This window comes from Notothenia rossii (genome assembly GCF_949606895.1).
Source record: "Notothenia rossii genome assembly, chromosome: 2".
Taxonomy (NCBI): domain Eukaryota; kingdom Metazoa; phylum Chordata; class Actinopteri; order Perciformes; family Nototheniidae; genus Notothenia; species Notothenia rossii.
In genome coordinates, this window is record NC_136904.1 from 56,594,230 (window position 1) to 56,621,374 (window position 27,145).

At 41.6% G+C, this 27,145-nt stretch overlaps 1 protein-coding gene across 1 annotated transcript; it reads left to right on the plus strand.

Moving 5' to 3' along the window:
* Positions 1-427: 427 nt before the first annotated feature.
* LOC307028039 (uncharacterized protein) lies at positions 428-27,145 on the plus strand. Its single transcript, XM_079662761.1, has 5 exons — positions 428-602; positions 24,763-24,831; positions 25,007-25,174; positions 25,344-25,439; positions 26,358-27,145. Exons 2-5 carry the CDS (start codon positions 24,820-24,822, stop codon positions 26,616-26,618), a joined length of 537 nt encoding a protein of 178 aa, XP_079518887.1. The 5' UTR covers positions 428-602; positions 24,763-24,819; the 3' UTR covers positions 26,619-27,145.

Genomic DNA, 27,145 nt, shown 5'->3' on the forward strand with positions numbered 1-27,145 from the left:
TCCTATGTCTGATGGGCTGGGCGGAATGCAAACCACCCCCCGTAAAACTCCCAAAAAGTTTTGTGAAGCCGCCATTTTATTATCCTTGCATTAGCATTATTAGCATTAGCATTAGCCCAGCACACAAACGCAGAGACTAACTTATGGCAACACAAAAGAAAACATGGGAGCAGTGGAGATGAGGAGGTGTCGGCATTCTGGCGATTTACTTGGAAGGCTTCAGTAGAAGCTGCTGGGAGTCCCAGCAGCTTCTACTGAAGCCAGTCCCCAACTCCGGGGACTTCCGGCCGGGAACTCCGGGTGGCAGTATACGCCGTGAAGTTGTTTGCGGCCTGCCAGTAAACCCAAAGCAGAAGAAGAAGAAGTGACGACAGCAGCTTCATTTGCCTAATCCTCCCTCAGGGACTTATTCCGGTGTGAACGCGATCTGTGAAATAAAGAGTTATCATGAACTAAGTTCTCATGAATCTTTGTGGGAAAAGTACTGCGGTGTGAACGTGCCTTATGACATTTCTTGGCAACCCTCCAATGGTGAATATTTCAGTCCGACTAAAGAAGGGGACTGCTGCCTGGCCGAAAGGACAGGTTCAATACCAGTACAGGTATGTGCAGCATAATACAAAACACACATCTGCAATAACATCTGTCACTATCTAAAAACCAAAATGACTAATAATTCATAAAATAATGTAATAACTTGGAGTGTGCAGATAAGCTAAATAATAAATGATACAATAATCATATACTGTAGCTGAAATAACCCTAAGCAAGCAGTTAACAAAAACCTTACAACCTGTAGCATCCAGGTAGCTGATTAAAACAATATCCAATGTGTAAAACAAAAAAATAACAATATAACTAATTAAGTGTGTAAATAACATAACCGTCTCAGAGGTTTATATGACTATTGTACACACAGACATTTTATGCACCTTTCTCTTCTTTCATTCCATAAATTGTCTGTGGATGAGATATTTTTAGCAGAAGGCTATTTTGTTATGCGTCCTTGATACTGGAAAGGTTTTAACTCCCAGTAATGCTGTTACCATTCTGTCGTTCCCTCTGATCTGCTTCTGTAGCAACAACAGTTGAGTTTGAGCTTTCATTTATTCAGGGAATGATTCAGCTCTTTCTCCACCTGCAGAACGTTCTTATCAGGAATAAACCATAGAGGAGGTCGATATTAATGTTGATAGTTCAAGAGTAGATTTATCAATACATAAAAATGTGTGTTCTAAAGGGTATTTTTCAATTCCACAGAATATCAACATTATTTGTTACGCAAACATGTTTTATCATTACATTTGGAACTCACAATAAACCAGTGTGATGATGACCATCAACTGACCAATCATTTTGAATGACGAATCTCTACAAGTGAATAACTCCAATATGCAAAGAAAATTGAAGGTTGCCATGATCGAAAACATTTATACAATCAGTCAAAAGGACAGCGTTATGAAAAAAGGCTCCACTAAAGTTTTCCTTCACAGCCCAAAGATATCCTGAATTCTTCAGTGTTGAATATCCACAACAAACAGGCAGCCATGTAGCACACAAATCCTACAGAATAAGGCCGGTAAACACTACTTCCCCAGAAATTCCAAGAATATTTTACTTACGCAAGCCAACTCTAAATAAATTCAAATGTTCTCAACGTTTGTTGGATTTCCAAAAATGTTAGTGATAACAATGCACATTAGGCTATTGTCTTTAACCTTGTTGTGTAAATGTGTATTTGCTTAAGTTGACAAAAAGATACAGCAGACAGTTGTATAATTTACAATACATTTACAATAAAGAATAATATACGTACTCGCCTTTATCTGACATGGCGGCGCGACCAGTCGCAGCGGCTTTAGGACTCAAGTCTAGTGCCTTTTTAATGTTATTTCATGTTTATTTGTATATCTTTTTTTCACAAGCCTTCCGTGCAATACAAGGGGAATCGTGCAATTTAATTTATTATTTATTTATGTACATATTACCTATCATGTCTATTTAAGTCCCATTGTGAGACTGACCGTTGAGCGGCCCGACCAAGCAAGGAGGCAGAGGCAGAACGTCCAAAAATATAACCCGACGTGGGCATTTATTAAAACAATGTGCACAAAGTTCACACAGCCTCAATTCTGCTGCTGTTCACGCGAGCCCAGCCTGCAGCCACCAGGATCTCTCACCCACTCCCCAGCCCCCTAACAGACAGAGAAACAGAGCCTAAATACACACACAACCTAATCAACCAATTAGACACAGGTGGGGGGGGAGCAATTAGACACAGGTGAGGGAGGAGGAGACAACAACGGGCACCAGGTGCACACAATCAGCAACAACATATATGGGGAACAGGGAAGTTGTCGTCAAACACAGTACAATGACTAAATAAACACGTTAACGAGAGCTCCAGTAACGGCGTCTCGTTACACCCATGTATTGTTTTTATGGTGTCTTGCTGTTTTTATATTGTCTTGTTGTTTTTATATTGTCTTGTTGTTGCGTGTTGGCACCTTGAGTTCATTGCAATTTCGTTGTACTTGTACAATGACAAAATTAAAGATCTATCTATCTATTTATCTATCTAATTTATATTTGTTTTTTCACATTGTTGTAAATAAAGCACAGGTGTTACTAATCAAATTAACAAAACAAAAAAAACACTAGCATCACCGACAATTCCTAGAGACTACAAGTGACCCATTTTATATTATATACTCATTTCAAAACTATTGATTTCTGCAAATCTATTGACTTCTGTACAATGTCTTCTGAAAAAGCCCATTAGCCACTACTTACCCATGTTTTCCTGACCAGTATGGACAATTAGCCCTCCCTGTCCAAGCCTTTCTTTAACCTTTAGGCTACAGCTGACCCCTTTTATGCGGCTGCACAATGCCATCATCCAGCCTCCCAATCGAAAGCATTAGATAATCTGCTTCAATGCACCAAACACTGAAGAGATGCACCCACAGAAAATGGTTATCCCCTTGCCCTAAGCTACTATTCATCCACTCCCAACCAAGTCTCACGATATTTTGTGTTATAGTCACGACATTTAATCTATTGATTCGTCTTCACCAACATAATTTCCCCTTTTTTTCATGTCACACAGAACGATTTTAAAAGCAATGTATTTCTATTAGTAGTATGTTTCGTGCCTGCCCTGCACCACGTCTTTTTGTCCGGTCTGGTCTTGGAAGACCAGAAGCTGTGTGGTTCATAAAAACATGTTCTTACTCAATATCAAGCCACGATTATTGTTTTTATTTTAAATCGTATAATGTTTGACTTTTTTTGCCGTCCGCGACGAAAATAAATGGGGCTCAGAGCCTCAGAATACTGAAATCTTTTCTTCCTTCTAATTTGTTATTCTTTTCTAAATAACACACTGCTATTTACTCAACAATAACACCCAATTATCTTTGTTTTTATTTATTTGTTTGATTCTATAATCTCTGGCTTTTTTGCCGTTCCTCAGGAACTGAATTTCAAAATAAAGTTACCGGAAACAGACGTAGGCCTATAAGGGACATTTCGAGCATCATTGCGATACACACCATGGATGTGAGTAGCACTTGAAATGTTTTAGCTCTATGAAATCTGATGTACTTATATGATTCTGTTTTCTTCAAGTCTGTATTTTGTCGGTCGAACGCACTTATTGTAAGTCGCTTTGGATAAAAGCGTCAGCTCAATGCAATAGTAGTTATGTTCATCCCGCTTCCATCACATTAGTATGCATAAAAAGTGAGGTCACACCTCTCCCTACTTATGCTAATGAGCTAAGTCCCGCCTCCCCTTTGATCGAGGTGTGAGATCTCAAGTAGGTGTGATATCCCAAGTAGGTGTGAGATCCGTCGATAGGAGGGGGGTGATGTGTATTCACCGGTGTGAAAAGCCCCCACTGTTGCGCCTTATGGTGTAAAATAAAAAAAAATTCAATCACATTAGTATGCATAAAAAGTGACAGGTGGGCCCGCCCCAAGTGTGTGTGTGTGTGTGTGTGTTTGTGTGTGTGTGGGTGTGGGGACCTTCACTGATGTCCTCCCAAGGAGGTGTGTGTGTGTGTGTGTGTGTGTGTGTGTGTGTGTGTGTGTGTGTGTGTGTGTGTGTGTGTGTGTGTGTGGGGACCTTCACTCCTGAGCTATAGGTGCCTCTCTTAACACCCCATGGCCCTGCAGTCGGCCAGAGGCTGTAAAAGTCCTGGAAAGCAGGCAGGCACCTCGTTTGAGAGATGACTGTGTGTGTATTAGAGAGCCTGAGGAGACACATTTTTACCGCCCATGCTTGACTGTTTATCTGTGCACTTTCAACTGTATACAATACAACACAAAAATGCCCAGTGCTGCTAAGAAATAAGTTCAGAAAGCTCTGAAAGCTCTAACAAAAGTAACTCTCCAGGATTTCAGAGTATGCGGATTCGGTCCGATCAGAACAAAGAAAGCACCTTTTGCCTTCCTACTGTCACACTTTCCTCTTACTATGGCCAGTGTCTGTAAAGGTGTGGGGGGGGGGGAACTGTCTCCCCCTTCCTGCCATCTCTCTCTGTTTCTGCTGATGTGTAAAATATACAAAATAACGTTTTATATACTTACTCTCTTGTTAAAAAGGCGATGAAGTTTGCAGCGTAAGCCAGCCATCAGTGTTCTAGTTTTAAGGCTTTGCATACCTCAAAGTGTGTCTAAAAGTATCTTGGCAAGAGAAAAAAAAAAGCCAAAATTCGCCTAGGCCATTAAAAAGAAACCGAATTGCTGCTAAGAAATAAGTTCAGAAAGCTATGACTCCAGTGGAACACTGTTAGAGTCCAAAGTAACTCTCAATGTATTCAGACAGAGTATGCAGATTGGGGCTGATCAGAACAAAGAAAGCACCTTTTGCCTTCCTAGTCAAAAAGTTTTGATTAAGTTAGTTGACACACACTCCCTTACTGTCACACTTTCCTCTTACTATGGCTTTCAGGCCTTTTGGTGTGTGTGTGTGTGTGTGTGTGTGTGTGTGTGTGTGTGTGTGTGTGTGTGTGTGTGTGTGTGTGTGTGTGTGTGTGTGAGCCTGGCCCTGCCCCCCTCCTAAAAGTATCTTGGCAAGAGAAAAAAGCCAAAATCCACCTAGGCCATTAAAAAGAAACCGAATTCCACGTTTTACAAATGAACAGACAAGAATGCAGACTTGACTACTTGGCAGTTGATTAAAGCAGATTTGTCCGTTTTCATCTCTCAAAGATTTGGGTCCTGTTCAACACTGGGTACAGAAATATATTCAATATACAGTCATTTGTACGTAAAGATTTTTTAAGTTGTAAGCACTTAGAAATATGCATTTGATTGCATTTAAAGTGGCTGCACAAATTTGTAATGGATGTAGAATAAAGACGACATTAGCATTTAAATTGGCTCCCTATAAGACGCGCTTTCTCTATGAAATTATGTCTGGTTCTGAGTAGTGTTCTCCCTTTCACAATAAAAGCCCAAACACAATACTTTCTGAATCACTGCAGGAAGTAATGTGCTAAAATGCAAATACAAATAGCTTACAGTAGCTCCCAATTAGTTGAACAATTGGAAAACCGCAAGGACTGTGGAAACACCTACTGGCAAAGGATTGTGGATGCAAATTATGCAAAGAGGAAGAAAAAACATTCTATCTAAAGCTATATAACACAATCTAGGTATTGACAGTATGAGTACAACAAAAACAGTATGCATGTTGATGCAAACGACGATGTTCAGTAAATGATCAATCAAAATCGAAGGATCCAATGTATTTTTAAATGGAGCAGGAATAGAACTAGTCTCCCAGTTGAAGTATCTTGAACAGGGAGTGTCATATTGGAATCGCACTTGACTTTTTAAGAAACATATCCAGAAAGTATCCAATACCATTAAATTCAACTTGCAACATTTTAAACAAATTAGACCTTTTCTTAACTGTCAATGTTTTCAGTGTTTTCGGTGTTTCTGTGTGTCAGTGTTTCAGTGTTTTTGTGTTTTTGTGTTTCTGTGTTTCTGTGTTTTCTGTGTTTTTGTGTTTCTGTGTTTTCTGTGTTTCTGTGCTTCTGTGGTTCTGTGTTTCTGTGTTTTCTGTGTTTCTGTGTTTTTGTGTTTCTGTGTTTCTGTGTTTTTGTGTTTCTGTGTTTTCTGTGTTTTTGTGTTTTTGTGTTTCTGTGTTTCTGTGTTTTCTGTGTTTCTGTGTTTTCTGTGTTTCTGTGTTTTTGTGTTTCTGTGTTACTATGTTTCTGTGTTTTTGTGTTTCTGTGTTTCTGTGGTTCTGTGTCTCGGTGTGTCGGTGTTTCAGTGTTTTTGTGTTTTTTCTGTTTTTGTGTTTCTGTGTTTCTGTATTTTCTGTATTTCTGTGTTTTTGTGTTTCTGTGTTTCTGTGTTTCTGTGTCTCTGTGGTTCTGTGTCTCGGTGTTTCGGTGTTTCTGTGTTTCTGTGGTTCTGTGTCTCTGTGTTTCGGTGTTTGTCTGTGTTGGTGTTTCAGTGTTTCTGTGTTTTTTCAGTGTTTCAGTGGTTTCAGTGTTTTCTGTGTTTCTGTGTTTCTGTGTTTCCATGTTTCTGTGTTTCTGTGGGGGTATAATACGCACGTTTCAATACACATGTATCATACATCTTCACTGTTACCCTCCCCTTGTTGTAATGAAGACAACAGTGCATGTGAAGGACTGTAATACACATGTATCAGACACGCTCCCCTTGCTATAATGAAGACAACAGTTTTTAAAATGTAAAAAACACTTTTTTTTTCTTTTTTTTTAAATGTCCTATTTACATTTAAATTGTTCACACACAAAATCAATAGTTATACTGATTGTAACATCCCCAGGACCGTCTCCAGCATAGAATCCCCCAGATTACTGGAAATATCATGATGGAGTTTTTTCACTTCAGTCAAAATATTCATGTGTATGCTGTTTTTGACACAAAAATGCATTACATCTACAAACAGAGCATACAATGAGAGCACATGATACACTTTTGATGTTTGTTTCATTTCTTCGGTAATGTTACAGAATATTTCGGAAAATGAAGATTCCAGGACCACTTTAAATGTTTTGTTTACAATCGTTTCCCAATGACCAGGAATAGTACTGCCAGAACGAACGATATCCAAAATGTCTTCTAGTTTACAAACTTCAGCCATTCTGTTTACACGGGGATCACTATTCACTCTGTTTTCAATCGTCCTCATCACCACACTTATTAAAAGGGTATTGACTACATTCTGATCAATATATACCGAGCATTTTGCATAGTAGTTCCCCATTTTTATTTTACTTTAAAGAAAAAGTCAATGTATCGAAAAAGAAAAAATCCCTGGCTTCAACCAACCGCAGGTTATTAGTCTTCTTCTTCTCCATCCAACTCGGCATGGATCTTTTCAAGTCTCTCCTTGAGGCGTCTACAATTTTTGAGATTGCGCAGAAAAGCCTCCGAAGCGCCTTGGATCCTCCAATTATCCGTGAAAATTTCTTTATCAATAAGAGTCTGGTCGATCTCAGTAATGAAGTCGGTGAGCCTTTTCATTAACGCGTTGTAATTGTTTCTGAAGAAAAAATCGGGCATGTCATTCAGACAATCGTGTTGCCTCTGGCCGGGGTGACTGACTCGGCATCCGTTGCATATTTCTTCTCTGTACCGATGTATCACCCCCTCCACAATATCAACCAACACTGATTTTACTGTGTCCATAAACAGAGACGTCTTGGCCCAAGGAGCAAAATAAGCAGCAGTAGTATTGCAAGATTCGGGTGTCCAGAATGGTGGTGATGATGGTAGTCCAGGAGTTTCTTCCTGGCTGCAACTCGCGGGGGGAGACTTGTTTTTTCTCAGATCCATAGCTAGTTTTCAAACTGTCGTCTTAGTGGGGTCCTTAGTTTTAGATGCTTTGCTGAGTGGAGGAAGGGACTTATTGCGTTGAGTGGGGGGAGTCATCTGTAGAATTGAGAGTTTTTTCACCAGTATAATGTCCCTCGCTGTTTGAGTCTTTTTTTTAAAAGTTATTTTTCATCTATCATTTTCAACCAAACAGCAAGAGGTCAAATTTAAGAATAAGTAATAGTTTGTCACGATTTTACGGGGAATAGTCAGAGCGCAATGTCACACCTTAAAGACAGCTTGAACTGGATAAATGGTTAGTCTTCAAACATACCGTACGTTCTGCATGTTAGTATATATGGCCAATTGGTTTAGACCCTACTGCCCTAGACGCATGCTCTCAATAGGGAAGTCACGCTTTGGGAAGAGGTGTTTCATTTCACAGATCCACCTTGATTCTTGTTGTGCTGGCTGAAGGAAGAGGGACGGGGGAGGAAAATTCAGAGGATGAAGAAGCAGAAAAATAACTTGTTTTGTAAAACGGGCAGCACGTCAGTTTCAAGGAAAAGATGACACCGTGTTTATGCATGACATGCAAAATATCTTGAAGCCCTACAACCACAAAAAAAAAAAAAAAAGGTACAAGTATATTGTGTTAAAAATATGGCAAAAAGTCGTAATATTGTATAATGTATTGTTTAATCGAAACAGTGTTAAAATCCCAAACTTGCCTTTTAGAGTCGCAGTCTTTTCCAAAAATTCTGTTTTGTTAAGAGCTACCAAAAACATAGTACACATCGCAATTATTCCCAAAACAAACTGGGAATGGGGACATCGATAACATATTTTAATGTTTAATTTTCTTCAGGGCTACCGTAGTGCACATTGATGAACACTTTAAAAAAAAAAATAATGCCTACAAGTGTAAATGAGCCGGATTTTAGCTTTGAGCTAATTTCCATCTATAGTCCCGTCACATACAGCATATAAGAACATGACATTTATATATACAGCAAAAATAAAATACATGACATGATATGCAGAAAGAGCATGAGCAGCATACAAGCATTTACCACATGGCAGTAAAATGTAGCAGCTATGATATATAAAGTGCAAGATAAGATAAAAAGTGCTACATAAAAGTGCAAGAGGAGATACCCCTGTGTTAAAGTGAATTTATTTAGCGGTGATTACACGTCTGTTTGTTGCTCAACCATTCTTTAAGTTGACCTTTAAAACTATTGAGAGTGGGACAATCCCGTATCTCAGTTGGGGGGCTATTCCACAATGAGCTGCCTTTAATGGAGAGGACATTTTGTCCAAAGGTGGTCCGTCTGTGGTGGACTTCACAGTCTCCTCTGGTTTCTGACCTAGTGCTGCGTCCAGTGTGTTTTCTGTGGATGAATTCCCCCAAGGGGAGGGGGGCCAGCCCATGTAAATATATATTTTTTTAAAACACATACTTTTAAAAGACATAAAATTGTCAAAAACTCAAGAAATTGTGATTTTCAAGGATGGTACAGTGGTGGTATGACTGTGGCTTTCTGTCAAACACCTGGATAGCTCTCTTGAACAGCTGTTCTATGGGTTTCAGGTGTGTGTGGCACAAGCAAACGACCAGTTTGTAAAACAGTATTCAATGTGGGATAGAATCATACAGTGGAGGTATGACTTTGCAGCATTGACAGTTAAGAAAAGGTCTAATTTGTTTAAAATGTTGCAAGTTGAATTTAATGGTATTGGATACTTTCTGGATATGTTTCTTAAAAAGTCAAGTGCGATTCCAATTTGACACTCCCTGTTCAATATACTTCAATTGGGAGACTAGTTCTATTTCTGCTCCATTTAAAAATACATTGGATCCTTCGATTTTGATTGATCGTTTACTGAACATCGTCGTTTGCATCAACATGCATACTGTTTTTGTTGTACTCATACTGTCAATATGTAGATTGTGTTATATAGCTTTAGATAGAATGTTTTTTCTTCCTCTTTGCATAATTTGCATCCACAATCCTTTGCCAGTAGGTGTTTCCACAGTCCTTGCGGTTTTCCAATTGTTCAACTAATTGGGAGCTACTGTAAGCTATTTGTATTTGCATTTTAGCACATTACTTCCTGCAGTGATTCAGAAAGTATTGTGTTTGGGCTTTTTATTGTGAAAGGGAGAACACTACTCAGAACCAGACATAATTTCATAGAGAAAGCAAGTCTTATAGGGAGCCAATTAAAATGCTAATGTCTTCTTTATTCTACATCCATTACAAATTTGTGCAGCCACTTTAAATGCAATCAAATGTATATTTCTAAGTGCTTACAACTTAAAAAATCTTTACGTACAAATTACTGTATATTGAATATATTTCTGTACCCAGTGTTGAACAGGACCCAAACCTTTGAGAGATGAAAAAGGACAAATCTGCTTTAATCAACTGCCAAGTAGTCAAGTCTGCATTTGTGTCTGTTCATTTGTAAAACGTGGAATTCGGTTTCTTTTTAATGTCCTAGGTGGATTTTGGCTTTTTTCTCTTGCCAAGATACTTTTAGACACACTTTGAGGTATGCAAAACCTTAAAACTAGAACACTGATGGCTGGCTTACGCTGCAAACTTCATCACCTTTTAACAAGAGAGTAAGTATATAAAACGTTATTTTGTATATTTTACACATCAGCAGAAACAGAGAGAGATGGCAGGAAGGGGGGGGAGACAGTCTCCCCCACCTTTACAGACACTGTGTTTTAGAGAGAACCCCTCCCCCCTCTGTCTAGTGATAAGATGGCAGGAAGGGGGGAGGAGGGGGCAGGGCCAGGCTCACACACACACACACACACACACACACACACACACACACACACACACACACACACACACACACACACACACACACACACACACACACACACAAACACACACACACACACACACACACACACACACACACACACACACACACAAACTTCATCACCTTTTAACAAGAGAGTAAGTATATAAAACGTTAGTTTGTGTATTTTACACATCAGCAGAAACAGAGAGAGATGGCATTGAAAATATGTACATACACATTACAAACATGTAGATAGTAGACAAAAACTAAAAAGAATTTCCCAGCCTTTCTGTGTTCTGATCAGCTCTGAATCCGCATATTTTGGTCTGGATATATTCACACCCCAGAGTCTCCTCTCAACCCCCTCCTACCTGCTTTTTCTATACTTTTACAGCCTCAGCCGACTGCAGGACCTTGGGTGTTAAGAGACAGGAGTCTTCATCGCCATGTGAAGACATCCGTGACTGATTCACACACACACACACACACACACACACACACACACACACACACACACACACACACACACACACACACACACACACACACACACACACACACACACACACACACACACACACACACACACACACACACACACACACACACACACACACACACACACACACACACACACATACACCTCCTTGGGATGACATCAGTGAAGGTCCCCACACCCACACACACACAAACAAACAAACACACACACACACTTGGGGGCGGGCCCACCTGTCACTTTTTATGCATACTAATGTGATTGAAACATTTTTTATTATACACCATAAGGCGCAACAGTGGGGGCTTTTCACACCTGTGAATACACATCAGCCCCCTCCTATCGACGGATCTCACACCTACTTGGGATATCACACCTACTTGAGATCTCACACCTCGATCAAAGGGGAGACGGGACTTAGCTAATTTGTATAAGTAGGGAGAGGTGTGACCTGTCACAGCACCTGTCACTTTTTATGCATACTAATTAGACGAAAGCGGGATGAATATTACTACTCCTAGCGCCGCCACTGCTCCAGATTAACAGCAGCATGAGAATAACCTGCCGAAAGTGCCGATGCTCCATGGCGGAGGCTCCGGTAGAAATTGCCGGGATTTGCGTTTTTACCCCCTTAATGTCTGACCAATGGTTGAACAGCATTTCCATGCAAATGACTTGTGTTTAAAGTTTATAGTCGTTTGAGGTTTGCCTTGTGAACGCAAACCGAACCATCTGAAAAATGAAACAATGTAACAAACTGTGGTCTGGTGCGCACCAGAGAAGCGGACTGTGAATGTATAAACTTGTTTCGGCAAATTCAGATTATAAAAATACAACGTTGAAGCTTGTAACGTAATAATTAGAAGTGGAGAACGCAGTAACTTGACGTCATAGCAGGCATAACAACTGCCGGTGTTTCTCGTGAGTGTTTTCCCCGGGAAACAAACACAATACACACAGAGGCAAAAATACACAAACACACACACACACGTACACACACACACACACACACACTCGCGAGCTCCCCCCAGACCAGTAATCCAAACAAAAATATTTTTCCCTCCGTTACTACTTTGATAATTTGCTCCGATAATAATCAATCAGATCGATGGATATCCACCAAATCCAAATTTGGAGATGACAGCTTTGTAAATACCGGAGTTAATAACTGGAACTTTTCACAGAGAGTGTGTTAAAAAAAAGTGTGCTTACTTCAGTCAAACACCAGACAACATTCAGCTTGTCAAACAAGAGCGTATTGAGCAGGAAAAAAGGAGAGATGGAATGATGGAGCAACTGCGCTGTCATATGTGTGGGCTGGACCTTTATAGTTTAATTTACAGGAAATGAGTGAGCAGAGGGTAGAGTTGTCCATTCTTGTTCTGTTTTCTGTCACTATCTTCCTCCCCATGCTGACCCTCTCAGACTTTCAGTTGCGCGCTACTAAAGAGACGCGTTACCATGGAAACCAAACAATGGAGTAGCTGTATTGAAGTCCGAGTGGAAACAGTAACATTTGGAGCGTTATGTTAGAATGAAACAGGTCGTGACTCGCAAATCCGATTTAGTCAGAAATCTGGAGAAATACGACCCCGGGAGGAAATCGGGAGTCTCCCGCGAAAATCAGGAGGGTTGGCCAGTATGTCGCATACACACGCACTTTTTGCCCCCCCACTTCTGAAATGAATCCGGCACTGCTGCCTGCAATGCCTTGGTAACTGCATGCAAATTAGCGCATTTTAATTAAGCCTAGTTAACGCCTCATTTGCATATCAATGTGGCGATTGTGATGACGTTATTAGATACACATTTTACTGTATTCGCTTTAAGTGTGTCCCCTTAAGTACAGTACATTAGCCTGTATGTCCATGATAAAGTGGCTTAGCTAAACCTTGAGCTAACTTATCCATTAGCTAGTACCAGGGCTCTCAAGTTTTGAACAGAGTTCAGCGTGAGATTTTGGCAGCGGTGTTTGGTACTCCAACTTCTGGCTCCCCTCAAAGTTCCCATGAAGCCCTCTGTATCGCGAATGTCAACGGGGGGGGGGAGGGGGTGCTAGTGGAGTGCACGCGTCTCAAACAAGCCTAGTTTGTTTATAAAATTGCGGCGCAACTTGGTGGGCGGTACCCTGGGAAGAAATCTCTGGGTGAGAAAATCTCTGCGTGAGAAATACAAGGTGTGGAGTGTGAGCAAAAGTGCACACACTCAATTTACACATTTAAGCCCTTGGCTTAGTAGAAAGTCCATCATTGTATGACAAACATATGTTCAAGCTCTCCGTTTGTTTTTGTTTTTTACAGTCCCTGAATGTATGTTGTGTGTGTGAGTGCTCTACTTCTTGCTGCATATGTGGCCAGAAGAAACGGTCTCGAATATGCATTATTTCAGGCTAAACATGTTTAGTACATTTACCTATAAAGTGCAATGTTACAGTCTGGAACTCTTTTCATACATTTGTTTTTGACCTCCTTTGTCACACATAGTTTCAACATAGTCCGTTGCTACCTTGTTAACAGTTCTGCCTGTGCAGCATGTCCAAGTGAACTACACTCCTTTAAAACAGGTGAGTGAGATATGATTGACTGTAACAGTGTCATGTAATGATATATTGTGTGAAAACACAGCCCATAAATGTATCTCATGTCAACAATCACTTTGAATGTGACCTCTGCCGTCCATTTTCCTTTTTATGTGTTCTTTGAGTGTAATGTATGTGCATTTACTCAGTTCAATTGTGTGCAATGTCACTACCCTCATATCCATAGTACTGCTGAAAGTGGTATGGCGGTACAGTGTGTGTCCATGGCACCTTTAAGTTTGTATGCAGAGGTGGTGCTTTTATGTTGTAGCAGGCTGGTGAGCCAAGCCTATCATATGTGAAGACCTTTGGTCGTCTGCATTGTCGTCGATGCCCTTGAAGCTCCTTACTACTGGGGTCACTTTGAGCAGGTGATGGGACAGCATTCTCCACAGGTAGATCCTCAACGTAGCTGTCATTCTCCACAGGTAGATCCTCAACGCAGCTGTTTTCAACGTAGCTGTCATTCTCCACAGGTAGATCCTCAACATAGCTGTCCTCAACGTAGCTGTCCTCCCCCTCCGGCAAGTACCCAACTTCGTGTGCCATTTCTTGTTCTTTCTCTGGCTCAGCTGACAGGTTTTCCTCAGAGTGTATGCATTCAAGCTCCACAGGTGTACTAGTGCACGCAGGATTCACTGTCTCAGGTGGGCATGGATTTGATTGCTGCTTAAGTGGTGCTAGATAATACTCATCATCCTCTTCCTCCTCCCCTGTTTGCTCCGCTTCCTAATTTCTCTCCACACTCTTTCTCTTTGCACGTGGCTGTACTTGAGTTTCCAGCGGCAGGTTGTCACATGGGAGGAGAAGATTACGATGTAAAACCCTTGATCTCCCTGTCCCTCTCTCAGGTCTGAGTTCATAAACAGGGATATCTTGACTCACTTGACGCACAACTGTGTGAATAGCATCTTCCCAGTGATTTCTCAGTTTGCCAGGACCACCGTGAGGTGTCATGTTCCTGATTAATACACGATCACCAGGCTGTAATACTGAGCTTCTCACCTTACTGCCATAATGTGTCTTGCTTCTCATAGCAGCTTTGTGAGCATTTTCTCTTGTGATATCGTATGCCTCCTCCATGCCCTGCCTCCATTTTTCCATGTAACGATGATGATTACTGTCCCCTTGCTCCACGGTCAAGTCGAACAGCATATCAACTGGCAACCGTGGAGAGCGTCCGTACAACAGGTTGAAGGGTGAGAAACCTGTTACATCACTACGAGTACAGTTGTAGGAGTAAATCAGTTTATTTAGTGAGTCTTTCCAGTTAGTCTTTTGTCTCTCTGTGAGGGTCTTTAACATCTGGAGTAATGTTCGGTTAAACCGCTCGACCTGTCCGTTTCCTTGTGGGTGGTAGGGAGTGGTTCTCGACCCAGCAACTCCACAGTACTTTTTCAATTGTGTGAACAATTGGTTTTCAAATTCACCACCCTGATCATGGTGTATTCTTGTCGGAAAGCCGAATCTCAGCACATAGTCGTTAAAGATTTTTTCTGCAACTGTTTTTCCTGATTTGGAAGTCGTGGCGTAGGCCTGGGCAAAACGTGTAAAGTGGTCAACAATTACAAGAATATATTCATAACCACCCTTACATTTGTCAAGGTGCAAGAAATCAATTGAGACAAGCTCAAACGGTTGAGTGGTGACAATGTTCGTCAGTGGCGCTCTTGTCTGACGGCTTGGTTTCTTGTGCTTGAGGCACACACATCTCCTCATGACATAATCTTCGATTTCTCGTTGCATGTAGGGCCAGTAAAACCGGTCCCGTACCAAAGATGTAGTCCTGTCTGCACCTTGATGGCCCATTTCATCATGGAGCTCCTTTAATACTGTACTTTTGTGCTTTTCTGGAAGCACAAGCTGTGTTCTGTTTGAAGTTTTCCTGTACAACACTCCACTCTCATTCATCTCCAACTTGTCCCACTCTCTTAGCAGACATAAGATTTGTGAACTGAGTTGTTTGAGTTCTGAGCCTGATGGCTTCTTTTCTGCCAGCTTGTACTGAATCACTGCTCCAACATTGGGATCATTTATTTGGTCATGTTTGATCTGTCCTATTGTCAATGGAATGATGGATGCGTCAAGAGTTAATGCTGCACAACTTAATGAGACACCCATGGACCATGACACACTGGATTCATCCTGGTTCTCCACTGCTTGTGTAGCTGCTCCAATCACATCATATGACATTTCCTCTGTACACTCATCCATGAATACTTCCACGTCCAAAGGCATTCTGGACAGACTGTCAGCATCAATGTTTTCCTTACCAGGACGGTATTTAATTATGAAATGGAAGTCTGCCAGTTCTGCTACCCATCGACAACCTGTTGCATTCAGTTTGGCAGTGGACAGTACATATGTAAGTGGGTTATTGTCACTGTAGACGGTGAAGAATGGTGCATAGTATAGGTAATCACGGAATTTTTCTGTGATTGCCCATTTGAGGGCAAGAAACTCTAATTTGCCTGAGTGTAGATTGTAATTTTTCTCTGCTGTTGTTAAAGTACGTGAACCATAAGCAATCACACAAAGCTTTCCATTTTGCTTTTGGTACAATACTGCCCCCAATCCCTGGTTGGAAGCATCGGTATGGAGGACAAATGGCTGTGAAAACTCTGAGAAACCTAGAACAGGAGGCTGCGAGAGACAGTCTATCAACTGTTCCAATATTAACTGATGCATGTCAGTCCATTTGATGGGTGTGTTGGATGAAACTCCTCTACTGTTTCTTTTTGTTTTCGTTTTTTTCAGCATTTCAGTTTCTGTAGGTGCTTTAAGCAGGTCATACAAGGGACAGGCAATACGTGAAAAATCTTTGATATACTGCCTGTAATAACTTAATAGTCCCATTATTGCTCTTAACTCACCGATAGTTCCTGGGTGTTTGTTTTTCAGGGCCGTTACTGCAGCAGTATCGGCAGGGTCCACTCTATTTCCCTCAGCAGACACAATTCTTCCAAGGTAACGTACTTGTGTTTTAAACAGGTCACACTTTCTGGGCTTTAGTTTTATCCCATGCTCCCTCAGCCGTTGCAGCACCCTTCTGACAGCATTGATATGATCCTCAAATGTCCTGCTAAACACAAGAACATCATCAAGATATGGCACACATATTTCATCCCTTAAGCCCTCCAAGCACTCTTCCATGCAGCGCTGGAATGCTGCAGGGGCATTCATAAGTCCAAACGGGATTCGTACCCACTCATAAAGGCCCCAGGGGGTCACAAAGGCTGTTAGGTGTCTACTGTCTTTGGCCATGAAACCCTGGTGGTATGCCTTACCCTGGTCCAGCAGTGAAAAGAGTGTGTTTCCTCCCAGGTTATCCATAATGTCCTGTACTCTGGGGATGGGATGGCGATCTGAGTGGGTTTTCCTGTTGAGCTCCCTGTAGTCAATACATAAACGTAGAGTTCCGTCCTTTTTTCTTACGCAGACGATTGGAGAGGAGTAGGAAGACATGGACTTTTCAACCCACCCTTGTGCTATCAAGTCTAGTAAGTAATCTTTCATCTCCTTGTATAAGGGTTTTGGAACAGAGCGGTAGGCTCTTGACACTGGCTCAGCATCTTGTAGTGAAATCTTCATTTGCAAGTTTTCCACACAGCCTATGTCGTCATCAGACTTGGAAAATGAGTCTGATTCTTCTCTTAGCATCTGACTGACTATTTGTCTCTGGTGTTCATCAAGGTGAGTCAAATCCACAGGAGGATCCCACTGCTCATGCACAGGGGGGCTTTCACTGGAGATCTGGGCGTTGACATGGTGGATTGATGCAGCAGGTTTTTGGTCTGTTTTAAATATGTTTGCAGGATATACTGATCTGACTGACTGTACAGTTCCAATAATAGTTCTTGCTGCCATCGTAATGTCATGATTTGTTGTGTTTTGCACACTAACAATAATTCTTGGGACTGTATCTGCCTTCATGGACACAAGAGTATCACAAAACTCTAATCCTTCAGGCCATTGTGGGTTCTCATTTGGCTCAAAAACCAGAGTTTTATCCTCTTTGAAAAATGGAGCCTGTACTCGACACTCGAGTTGAATGGAGTTACGTTTAGGCACACTAACTCTCTCATTTGCTGTTCTTACGTTATAGTCACATGTCTGTCCTACACTCACAGCATTAATAAAGGCTTTTGCTTTGTTTTTTCGAAGATAAGGAAAGGCAATTTTTACTGCCTGTACAAGCTTCTCTTTATCCCCATGTCTTTTCTGGCCTGGCTGACTGGCTATCACAAGGTGCTCAATGACATTAAAGCCAATAATGGGACACTGCTGTTGGTTACCTTTTAGCACTAGCATGGGTATTAGCAACTCGGTATCACTTGCAGTAGGTTTAAAGGACACTTCAAGCCAACCAACATATGGCATTTCTGTACCATTGGCCGCTTCAATTTGTAAAGAGTCTATAGGGTCAATTAGCTCTGCTACATCTCTTAGCGGTACATCAGTTAGATGGCTTTCTTTCCATACCTCATCTATAGCACAAATTTGTGAGCCTGTATCCCAGAGGGCCTGAGTTTTCTGTTCGTGTAGGAAACACCTGATGAGGCACTTTTTCCCTACTAACTCTCTCACAGTAGCTGTTTTTTCTTTTGCAATATTTTGTTTGTGCTTGGATTTGTCATGTGACTGTGTCGCTTTCTTAATACTTGAACATGTGTATGTCTTACAATGCCTTTTGTGTGCAGGCCAATGGTTCTCCTGACATTCTTTAGAACAATACAGTGTAATTTTGCAAGTTGAACAGTATTGTAGTTCCCTACTCTTTTTCTCTTCATTGCAATTTGCACAAGATTGGGACTTATCTGTGTGGCCGGTTGCTGCATGTCCCATGGGAGCAACCCCTCTTAGTTTAAAGGGCTCCGCCTAGTGGGTCCCTCTACCCTCTGTGCCTTACAACCTGCTCTGAAATGTTCACTGCTTCCACACCTAAAGCAATGCTGACAGTACTCTTCGCCTGCATGAGTACAGGAAACACACCTAGGTCGGGGGCGTGGTGCTGGGTAGTATCGCTGCGGTGCATACCCTTGTTGAAACTGAGCCGTTTCTCTTACTCGTGCCGGGTGGAATGCCGGTCGGTACTCCTGCACTGCTGCTGGTGGCTGCTGGTGGTACACGCTGTTGGCATTGAATTCAGCCCTATAGGGAGAGGGTTGTTGGGGTGAAAACACAGGATAAGGGGCGGAAATATTAGCTGGTTCTCTGCTTGGTGAGGGATGCTGTGGGGGTGCAGATGTGGCCGTTTGGATCGTTTCTCTGATTTGGGAGACCTCAGCTCTCAGGGCTTGCAACAGCACCATGTCAGAGCGCATTCCTTTGATTTCTGACAGCAGATCAGTGGGCAGAGTAACTGTGTTTTGCTGGCTGGTGCTTTTCATTTCCACCGGAACTTCAGTGGACTTGACTGTATTCACATTTGTTACTCGTGATGGGGCAGCAAGTTTCTTTTTATCCTGTCTCTCTTTTTCATTGGTGTACGCAATGTTCACTTTCTCCAGCAGCAGCTCATCCGAAGTACTTATACTTATCTGTCATTCTGTAGACCAGTCAGGACAGTATGCATGAAGAGACTCTGGACTAGTGCTGGGTCATATTTTAGGTTTGACTCGGCTTCTTGAGAAGCAAACAGGATTTTCTGTCTCATGTCCATAGTTCTAATCAGGAAGTTTTGAGGCGTTTCTTTACTACTCTGAACCTCAGAGGTGAGTTGTTTGTATAACTCTGTGGCACCTTTCTCCTGGTAATGAGACCTGAGAATTCGGCGAAGGGCAGGCAGTGTAAGGTTTTCCTTCCCTTCAAGGTAACTCCGTAACTGCAGGCCTGGTGTGATGGCACGGATTACAGCATCAATGATCTCTGACTCTGGGTAGCCCTTACTAAAGCCATTTTCAATTTGTCTGGCCAGACTAGAAAATGTGAGCCTATCTTTTTGTCCTGGCTCGCCTATTTGACCTGCGATCTTAAGATCTTTGCGCCACATAGAACTACTGGGGAGTACTTGGGCCAGATTTCTTTTTGGGGGGCTGAACCCGGCAGGGTGGTTCATGCTTGTGTTCATTAGGTCATGCATTGCATTTTCTTTTTCTTGTAATGACAACCTTAGTGCCTCTACCTCCTTCTGGAGATCTTCCCTTTTGACACTGTCATGTACATTTGTTGTAATTTTGGCTTTGTCTATGATATCCTGCACATTAAGAAGTTCGGACATGCCTTCATCCTCTAGCTCGGCCATTTCTTCACATTCATTATGCTCTGTGACATGAGAAATTAATTGACTGCGAGATTTACCAGTCACATGCACATTATCCGGTCCTGAAATCTCCAGTTCATTGCACACTTTAATCAGTTGTTCTACAGTCAGTGTATACAATGCACCTGTAATGTCCAGCTGCAGCTTCTCCAATTCAGCCTCCATTGTATCAGAGAAGTGGGCAGAAATAGCAAATGAGGGTTTATCTTACTTAATTAGGTTTTTTTGCTGCTCCCTAGTGGTGACTTTTCACACTTCAGGATGCAGGTTACCAACGTTGTCTGAAAACGACCTCGACTGCCTTTCCAAGCTCCTTTCTCCGATGACTGGGTTGTTTAAGGGGATGATTGATCAGAGGATTCCACTAACAACTCAGGGATGGTCCTCAAATCAAATCTCCCAGCAGCGCCTCCAAATGTTATGCCCCTAATATGGGGAAAATATAAGACAAAGGAAACAGAGACGATGTTAGCTTGCTTCAAGTCTTATGTATTATGCACCCGCGGCAAGCAACACGCGCCCTCTGCTGGACAGACCCGGAAGGTCATCAACCATGACTTATATCTATTACACGGCCACTGTCGTGGACATAGCCGTGGGAACATGTTTCAAATGGGGGGTGCTGTGGGAATGACACCAGGGCTGGTTCTGACCAATTTGCTGCCCTAGGCAAGATTTTAGCTGGCAATGAAAAACCTCTACAAAAGACCAATACACTACAAAAAGAGAAAGTTATTGACATGGTGGCTTATATACATTTATATTGTATATTGTATGTGTATGAACATGTTTTAATTGGCGGGTGGACGTCACATCCTCTAGGGGGGTCCGGGGGTATGTCCCCCCGGGAAGATTTGTTTAAACATTTTAAAGTAAAATGCTTCAATCTGGTGCACTTTGAGCACACAATTACAGAGAACTGATCTAGGGGTACAACTGTTTAGTTGTACCCCTAGTTGTACCCATCTGAAAAATATCGGTTTACATTTTATTAATCAAATGAATATGTGAACATAACCAATAACTTACCATAGCCAATAACAAATACATGTAACTTATTTTTTTTTGTGGTTCATTCATATCTTATTTTACCAGTTAACATTTATTTATTTAATTTATTTATGCATTTTTTAAAATCTTTCCAGTTTTAAACGATTTTTTTTGGTTTACTGTCCTATAGTATGCATTGAAATGATTTCAAACCTGTTTATATTTATCCCAATAATCATAAAGGAGTGCGTTGGAAATATTTGTTTACATAAATTGTGATCGAACCGTTTGAGACCCACTGAGATAACTTCTTAGACTAAAGTGAACTATCTAAACACTCAGAGTCCTTTACCTCACTGAGCCTCTCAGTCTGACAAGAGAGCTCTCCCTCCACATTATTGTAGAAACAGCTTCTTTTATCCGTTAGCGCAGCAGAAGCTAACAACAATCCCCACCCTGTCTCTCTCTCTCTCTCTGTAATCTGCGGGCGCCTGATAAGCCAACATCCCCCACTTTCATCGCTTACATCGCCCATCGTACAGGCAGTGTTGGGCAAGTTACTTTTAAAAAGTAACTAGTAATAGTTACAGCTCTCAAAAAAGTTACTTTATTAGTTACTAAATTATAAAAGTAACTAGTAACGAGTTACTTTACTTTAAAAATAATAACAATAAAAATACAAGTTTTTGTGTTGTTCTGTGGCACAGTAAGAGAAAATACAACTCCCCATCATTGTAGCAATTATCATTATGAGTGGAACAATAAAACACAAAAGAGATGTGCTGTGCAGCGCTGCCGCTGCTCTCGCTGATACTTGCATCTGCCATTGTGTGTGTGTGTGTGTGTGTGTGTGTGTGTGTGTGTGTGTGTGTGTGTGTGTGTGTGTGTGTGTGTGTGTGTGTGTGTGTGTGTGTGTGTGTGTGTGTGTGTGTTGGTGGTGGGCGTTGCCGTGTATGTGTGTGTGTTAGCAAGTGTTTGTGCGTCTGTGTATTATCCCCATAAGGCAAGACCCGCCCAACTCTGTCTCTGATTGGTTACCCTGAAATGTTACCCCGCGTTAACCAATCATCACTCCTCTCTGGTGACTTTCGTTTTTCCATGGTACTGTGAGAGGACATCACTGTATTGGCCTGTAAGTTACATCCGCAGGGAGATTCGGTTCAGATGGATCACATAATGTAACGCAGTAACGCACCCATTTCAATCACAGTAACTATAACGACGTTACTGAATGGGAATAGGTAACTAGTAACGTTAATAGTTACCGCAAAAGGTAGTTGAGTTACAGTAACGCGTTAGTTTGTAACGCGTTATTCCCAACACTGGAAGGGACTGGGAAGGCATGAATCAAGCAAAGCACATAGATCCATAGATCTCTTAATGTTGCTCTCAAAGTGCACCAGATTGATGCTTTTAACTTCAATATTTAAAAAAAAATCTTCCCAGGGGAGCATGCCCCGGACCCCCTTAGAGGAAGTGAGGACCCTCCTAGAAGAGGTGAGGATCCCCCTTGAGGGTGTTAGGTCCACTCCCCACTTATAAAAATAGCACTTTACCACTGCACCCTCTCTAATCTCAGATGCACCCTGAGTCATTTTGTTCTGGAACCGGGCCTGTGTATGTAGATAGTATAAGAAATGTGCAGAATATGACAGTTTAATGGTGGAGGTATACACACATATTGATAGATGTCTTGTAATGCACTGTTGAGGAACCAGCGATCCAAGTTTTTAATTCATTGCATAACACAGTAGTTACAGTATGTATATGATATGTCAATAAACCTTGAAAAGGGATGTAGAATTACAAAGAAACAATGAGCTGGGTATATATTAAAGCTGCCCATTATGGACACAAGCGATTTTCACCCATTTATTAATTAAATGTTTTAAAAGTGATAACACCAATGTGTTTCCTATCCCTTAAACCTCCAGGGATGTAATACTGGCAACTTCTAATTGTGGGAAAAACGTCTTTTAAAACTACAATTCCCAGTAGAGACGTGCCAGTAGAGCCTCGCAGCAGCGCAACAGTGGCATTCTAGGATTACTAACTAACACTAACTCTAACCCCTAGATTCTACCGGGTCCGTCTGCGGCGCGTTACGGCAGCGCCACGGTTTTGGTCCGGCCTCCTCCGGCGTCATACCCATACCGGGCGTGTTTCAGAAGCATTTCAGAAGCAGAGCCTCTTGCCTGCCGGCTTGCAGTTTTTGTGGATTTGGGCATATTTTCTGGACAGGCTACTTTGTGCAGACAAAGTTAATAATAATTGTAATATCCCAGTTATAAACGACATGAATCAAAGATGTGTTGCTGTATTTTAGTGGTAAAAAAATGCATTCATCAGCATAATTATTCTATATATAATTTACACAGTGCCAATCAGGAGAACGCTAGCATTTCTCATCATACTTGAAAGACTACGGAGGGATAGGGTCTGCAAAATTAATTTGTGTGTGTGTATATGCTATATGCTCTGACCGTTCCACTTCCTGCCTGCCCGACCTTACGTTACGGCTGCGCCACGTCAAAAATAGGATTCATCCTAATTTTAGAGGAGCCCTGCGCCAAGGAGCTTCTGGGACGCTTCTGAGCCCTAACGCGCCGTCGCCGCGTGTGGTGGAATAGCACCCATTGACTAGAGTGGCCGCAATCGCCGTGAGCACCGCGCCGCAGACGGACCCGGTGGAATCTAGGGGTAACGGCCCCTACACACGGCGGCGTGCGTTGCCGCTTCAATGCTTCTGCCCATTCACTTTGAATGGGGTGGTGTCACGATTCGCCGAACTGCATTGTAGGAGAATTGCACAGGGGAAAATAACGTATCTATGCCACAATTTTAGATGCGGATTTTGTTAATACGTTTTAATACGTTTGCGCTGTGGACCAACACTATACATTGACGGGGAAGGGGGTAGCAATAAAGATAACACCATTGAACAGTTACAGAACATAACAGAAATAATATCGATAGCAGCGTCCCTAGCAACCACCTTGGTAACAATGAAAACGTTGTATGGACACAATTTCCTGAAGTAATCTTCTTAATAACTAGCAAACAAAAAATCATGTACATCCACTGCACACATAATCTGAAATAACAACTCATATTTCTCGCATAAAATGACATCAAAACGCATTTTAATGGCCAAACTAACTTTAAAATAGGCATTTTCCACCGAGAATAAAACGAAGTTCGGCCATGTTTTTTTTTTCTGCAGGGAGAAATTTGAAGTTCACGTGACATACGCCAGCCATTGGAATGAATGGTGAAAAAAAAACGTAGGGATCCTACAATTTCAGAGGCATTTTTGTAGAAATACTACGTCCTACGTTGTGGACCAACGTAGTTATTACACGTTTTTTTGTGAGACTGGGTTGGAATATCCTGCCCCGGACACACAAGCACGCGGTTTGATTGGCTAGAGCTTGGACTGGCATATGATTCGATTGGCTGACGCCTCCGTCGAGGCGTCAAAAGTAGAACATTGCTCTATTTTTGCAGCAAGCACCGCGAGAGAAGCTACGCTTTGCTCCCACAATGCAGTTCGGCAAATCGTGACGTCACCCCATTCAAAGTGTATGGGCAGAAGCGTTGAAGCTTCAACGCACACCGTTACGGCCCCTACACACGGCGGCGTGCGTTGACGCATCTGCCCATTCACTTTGAATGGGGTGACTTCACGCTTAGCCGAACTGCTGTCTTTGATACAAGGGCAGAGTTACTTAAACATTATAACATTATTATTCCCTTGATTTAAAAGTTAATGCATACTACCTTTGCCCTGTGGCGCAATGAGATCATCAATGATGAGCTACCTGTTGGAGAGATCCTGGAACGCTGGCCTGCCTTGAAAATGGAGTCACAGGTGAAAATATTTTATTTATTACAACTATATAATTATTTTTTTGTGTGCCTTTGTCACTTATAACTTTGAAATGTTTACTCAAGATTTAGCATGTTATGTTTCTGTTTATCTCTGCTGCCTTCAGTCCACATATACATTGTACTGTGAATTAAATAGTCATTTTATATTTTGGCAGATTTGTGCAGAGTTTCACAGGATAACAAACCTCAACCTGAAGAACCACTTCTATGCGGAGTTGGATAGACATGTCCCCCGTCTTCGGAGCCTGTTCAGGAAGAAGGTGGCAAGCAAAGGGAAGGTAGCTGAAGTTCTGGATCAGCTATTCGCCTCGTATGACCTCCAGGTGAGTCGGTTATGCCTCTTGGTGTTTTATTCTCATACTAGAGTGGATTATCTTTGTCAAAATGTTAATCTCTTCAGTCATGGAAGAGCCCTTTCTTGTGATATCAATTGTTGTGTGGCTATACTGTTTAGCATCCAAAGTAAAACAAAGAGATGTTCTCACACTCAAGGAGCAAGGTGACGTCCATGTCCGACATGCTGCTGTCCTCCATGCTCTGCCTGCATATCTGCATGAAGATGACTCCACGTTTCTGAGGCTGTGGCATGTAAGTCAGCATAATAACTGTTTGGAATGTATGTGACAGATCATCAAAAAATATAGTTTATCTTGTTACATTGTGTCAGGAGCTCTATCACAGGAAGACAATTATTTGAATTTTTATAGTGAAAAAATTATAATAAATGATAGATTTAATAATAATAATTTCAATTTCTATAGCGCCTTTCACGAAACCAAGGACGCTTAACATTTAGTTCTGGTGTCATCAAAGCTTGATTCTGTCACTGAGGTGTTGTTAATCAAACATTATCTCTTGTGTTGCTCACATCCCATTCAGGTTCTAGTTCCAAGATTTGAATATTGCCATAAGAATTGTAATTATTGTAAGGTACAAAATGGACATGTTGAATATAATCTCCCTTTACTTCAACACTTCAGAAGTGTTGAATATGATTTCTACTTTAGGATTTATTTGAAATCAAGCTCTAGGTTTCAGTGTAAAAAATGGGGTCACGAGATTTAATAAAATACACAATCAAGAGAGGGCTTTCTTTCCTGCAGCATCAGTGTTCAATACAAAATAATCTAGTGTTCCCCATCTTTTTTTGTATGTGTAGTAGGGAGAGATTATACTGTAAATATATATTCAGTTGCCAGTTTATTAGGTACAACTAGCTAATAGTAACAGTCAAATACAGTGATAAAATAAATCCTACCCTTATGAAGGTTATCAATGTTTTTTTGTTGAAAGCATTTATGTCAACTGATTGGTTATTTCGGAGGCTGACGTTTCTGGTGCTGTAACATTATATTGTGCAATGCTAATAGACGTTTCCTTAAACCCACATTATGCACAAAACATTAGGTTATTTGATGTGATTATGTCACTGATGTATTTTTCAGAAAACACATCTCTGAGATACCCAAGGCAATTTGGGTAACGTTTATCTGTTCTCGTCATCAGGTGGAGCAGTCTGATGATCCAGGCACAGAGGACATCGCGGTCGGACTTCTCATGATCAGTGCCAGGTCAACAGATACCACGCTCTTGTGCCCAGAGAGGATCGCTGTTGTCATTGAGGGTAACGGAGTTATCGAATTCCCCACACTGGCTGACTCATTCATCCTGCTTTTTGCACTGACCTTTGCCCTGCATCTGAGCTACCCAAAAGACTTGGCCAACACTTTCGACTTCACCCAGAAAGTGTTGATGGGCCTGGATTAGGGGACCTTGAAGACCTTGAAGCCCAGGGTATTGAGCCTGAAAAAGCTTTTGGTAGTTTAATCCTACCAACAAAGTTGCACTTTAATAATCGCGCACACACACACACACACACACACACACACACACACACACACACACACACACACACACACACACACACACACACACACACACACACACACACACACACACACACACACACACACACACACACACACACACACACACACACACACACACACACACACACACACACACACAGTTCTCCTCTGTTTACACCCTGCTGCTTTACATCTGAGTTCTGTTGTGTTCATTGACAGATGTGTTACTGTTCAGCTTCAAGTTGAAGGACTGTTTGTAGATGTTGTTTTATACTTTTATATGTATTGGGTCTTTATGGTCCATGTGTTAAATTAATACGCAGAACTGTTCCTGAACATTTTGTTCACTCATAAGTGATGGTTAAAATACACACAGATATTTCTCAAGGTCCTAGCACTGTTTTTAAGGTGTTTTTTTATTATTTA

Excerpts from the sequence above, each read along its gene's own strand:
- LOC307028039 (XM_079662761.1), top strand. Across the intron at positions 25,175-25,343 it reads TCGCCTCGTATGACCTCCAG|GAGCAAGGTGACGTCCATGT; the intron begins GTGAGTCGGTTA and ends CTCACACTCAAG. Across the intron at positions 25,440-26,357 it reads CGTTTCTGAGGCTGTGGCAT|GTGGAGCAGTCTGATGATCC; the intron begins GTAAGTCAGCAT and ends TCTCGTCATCAG.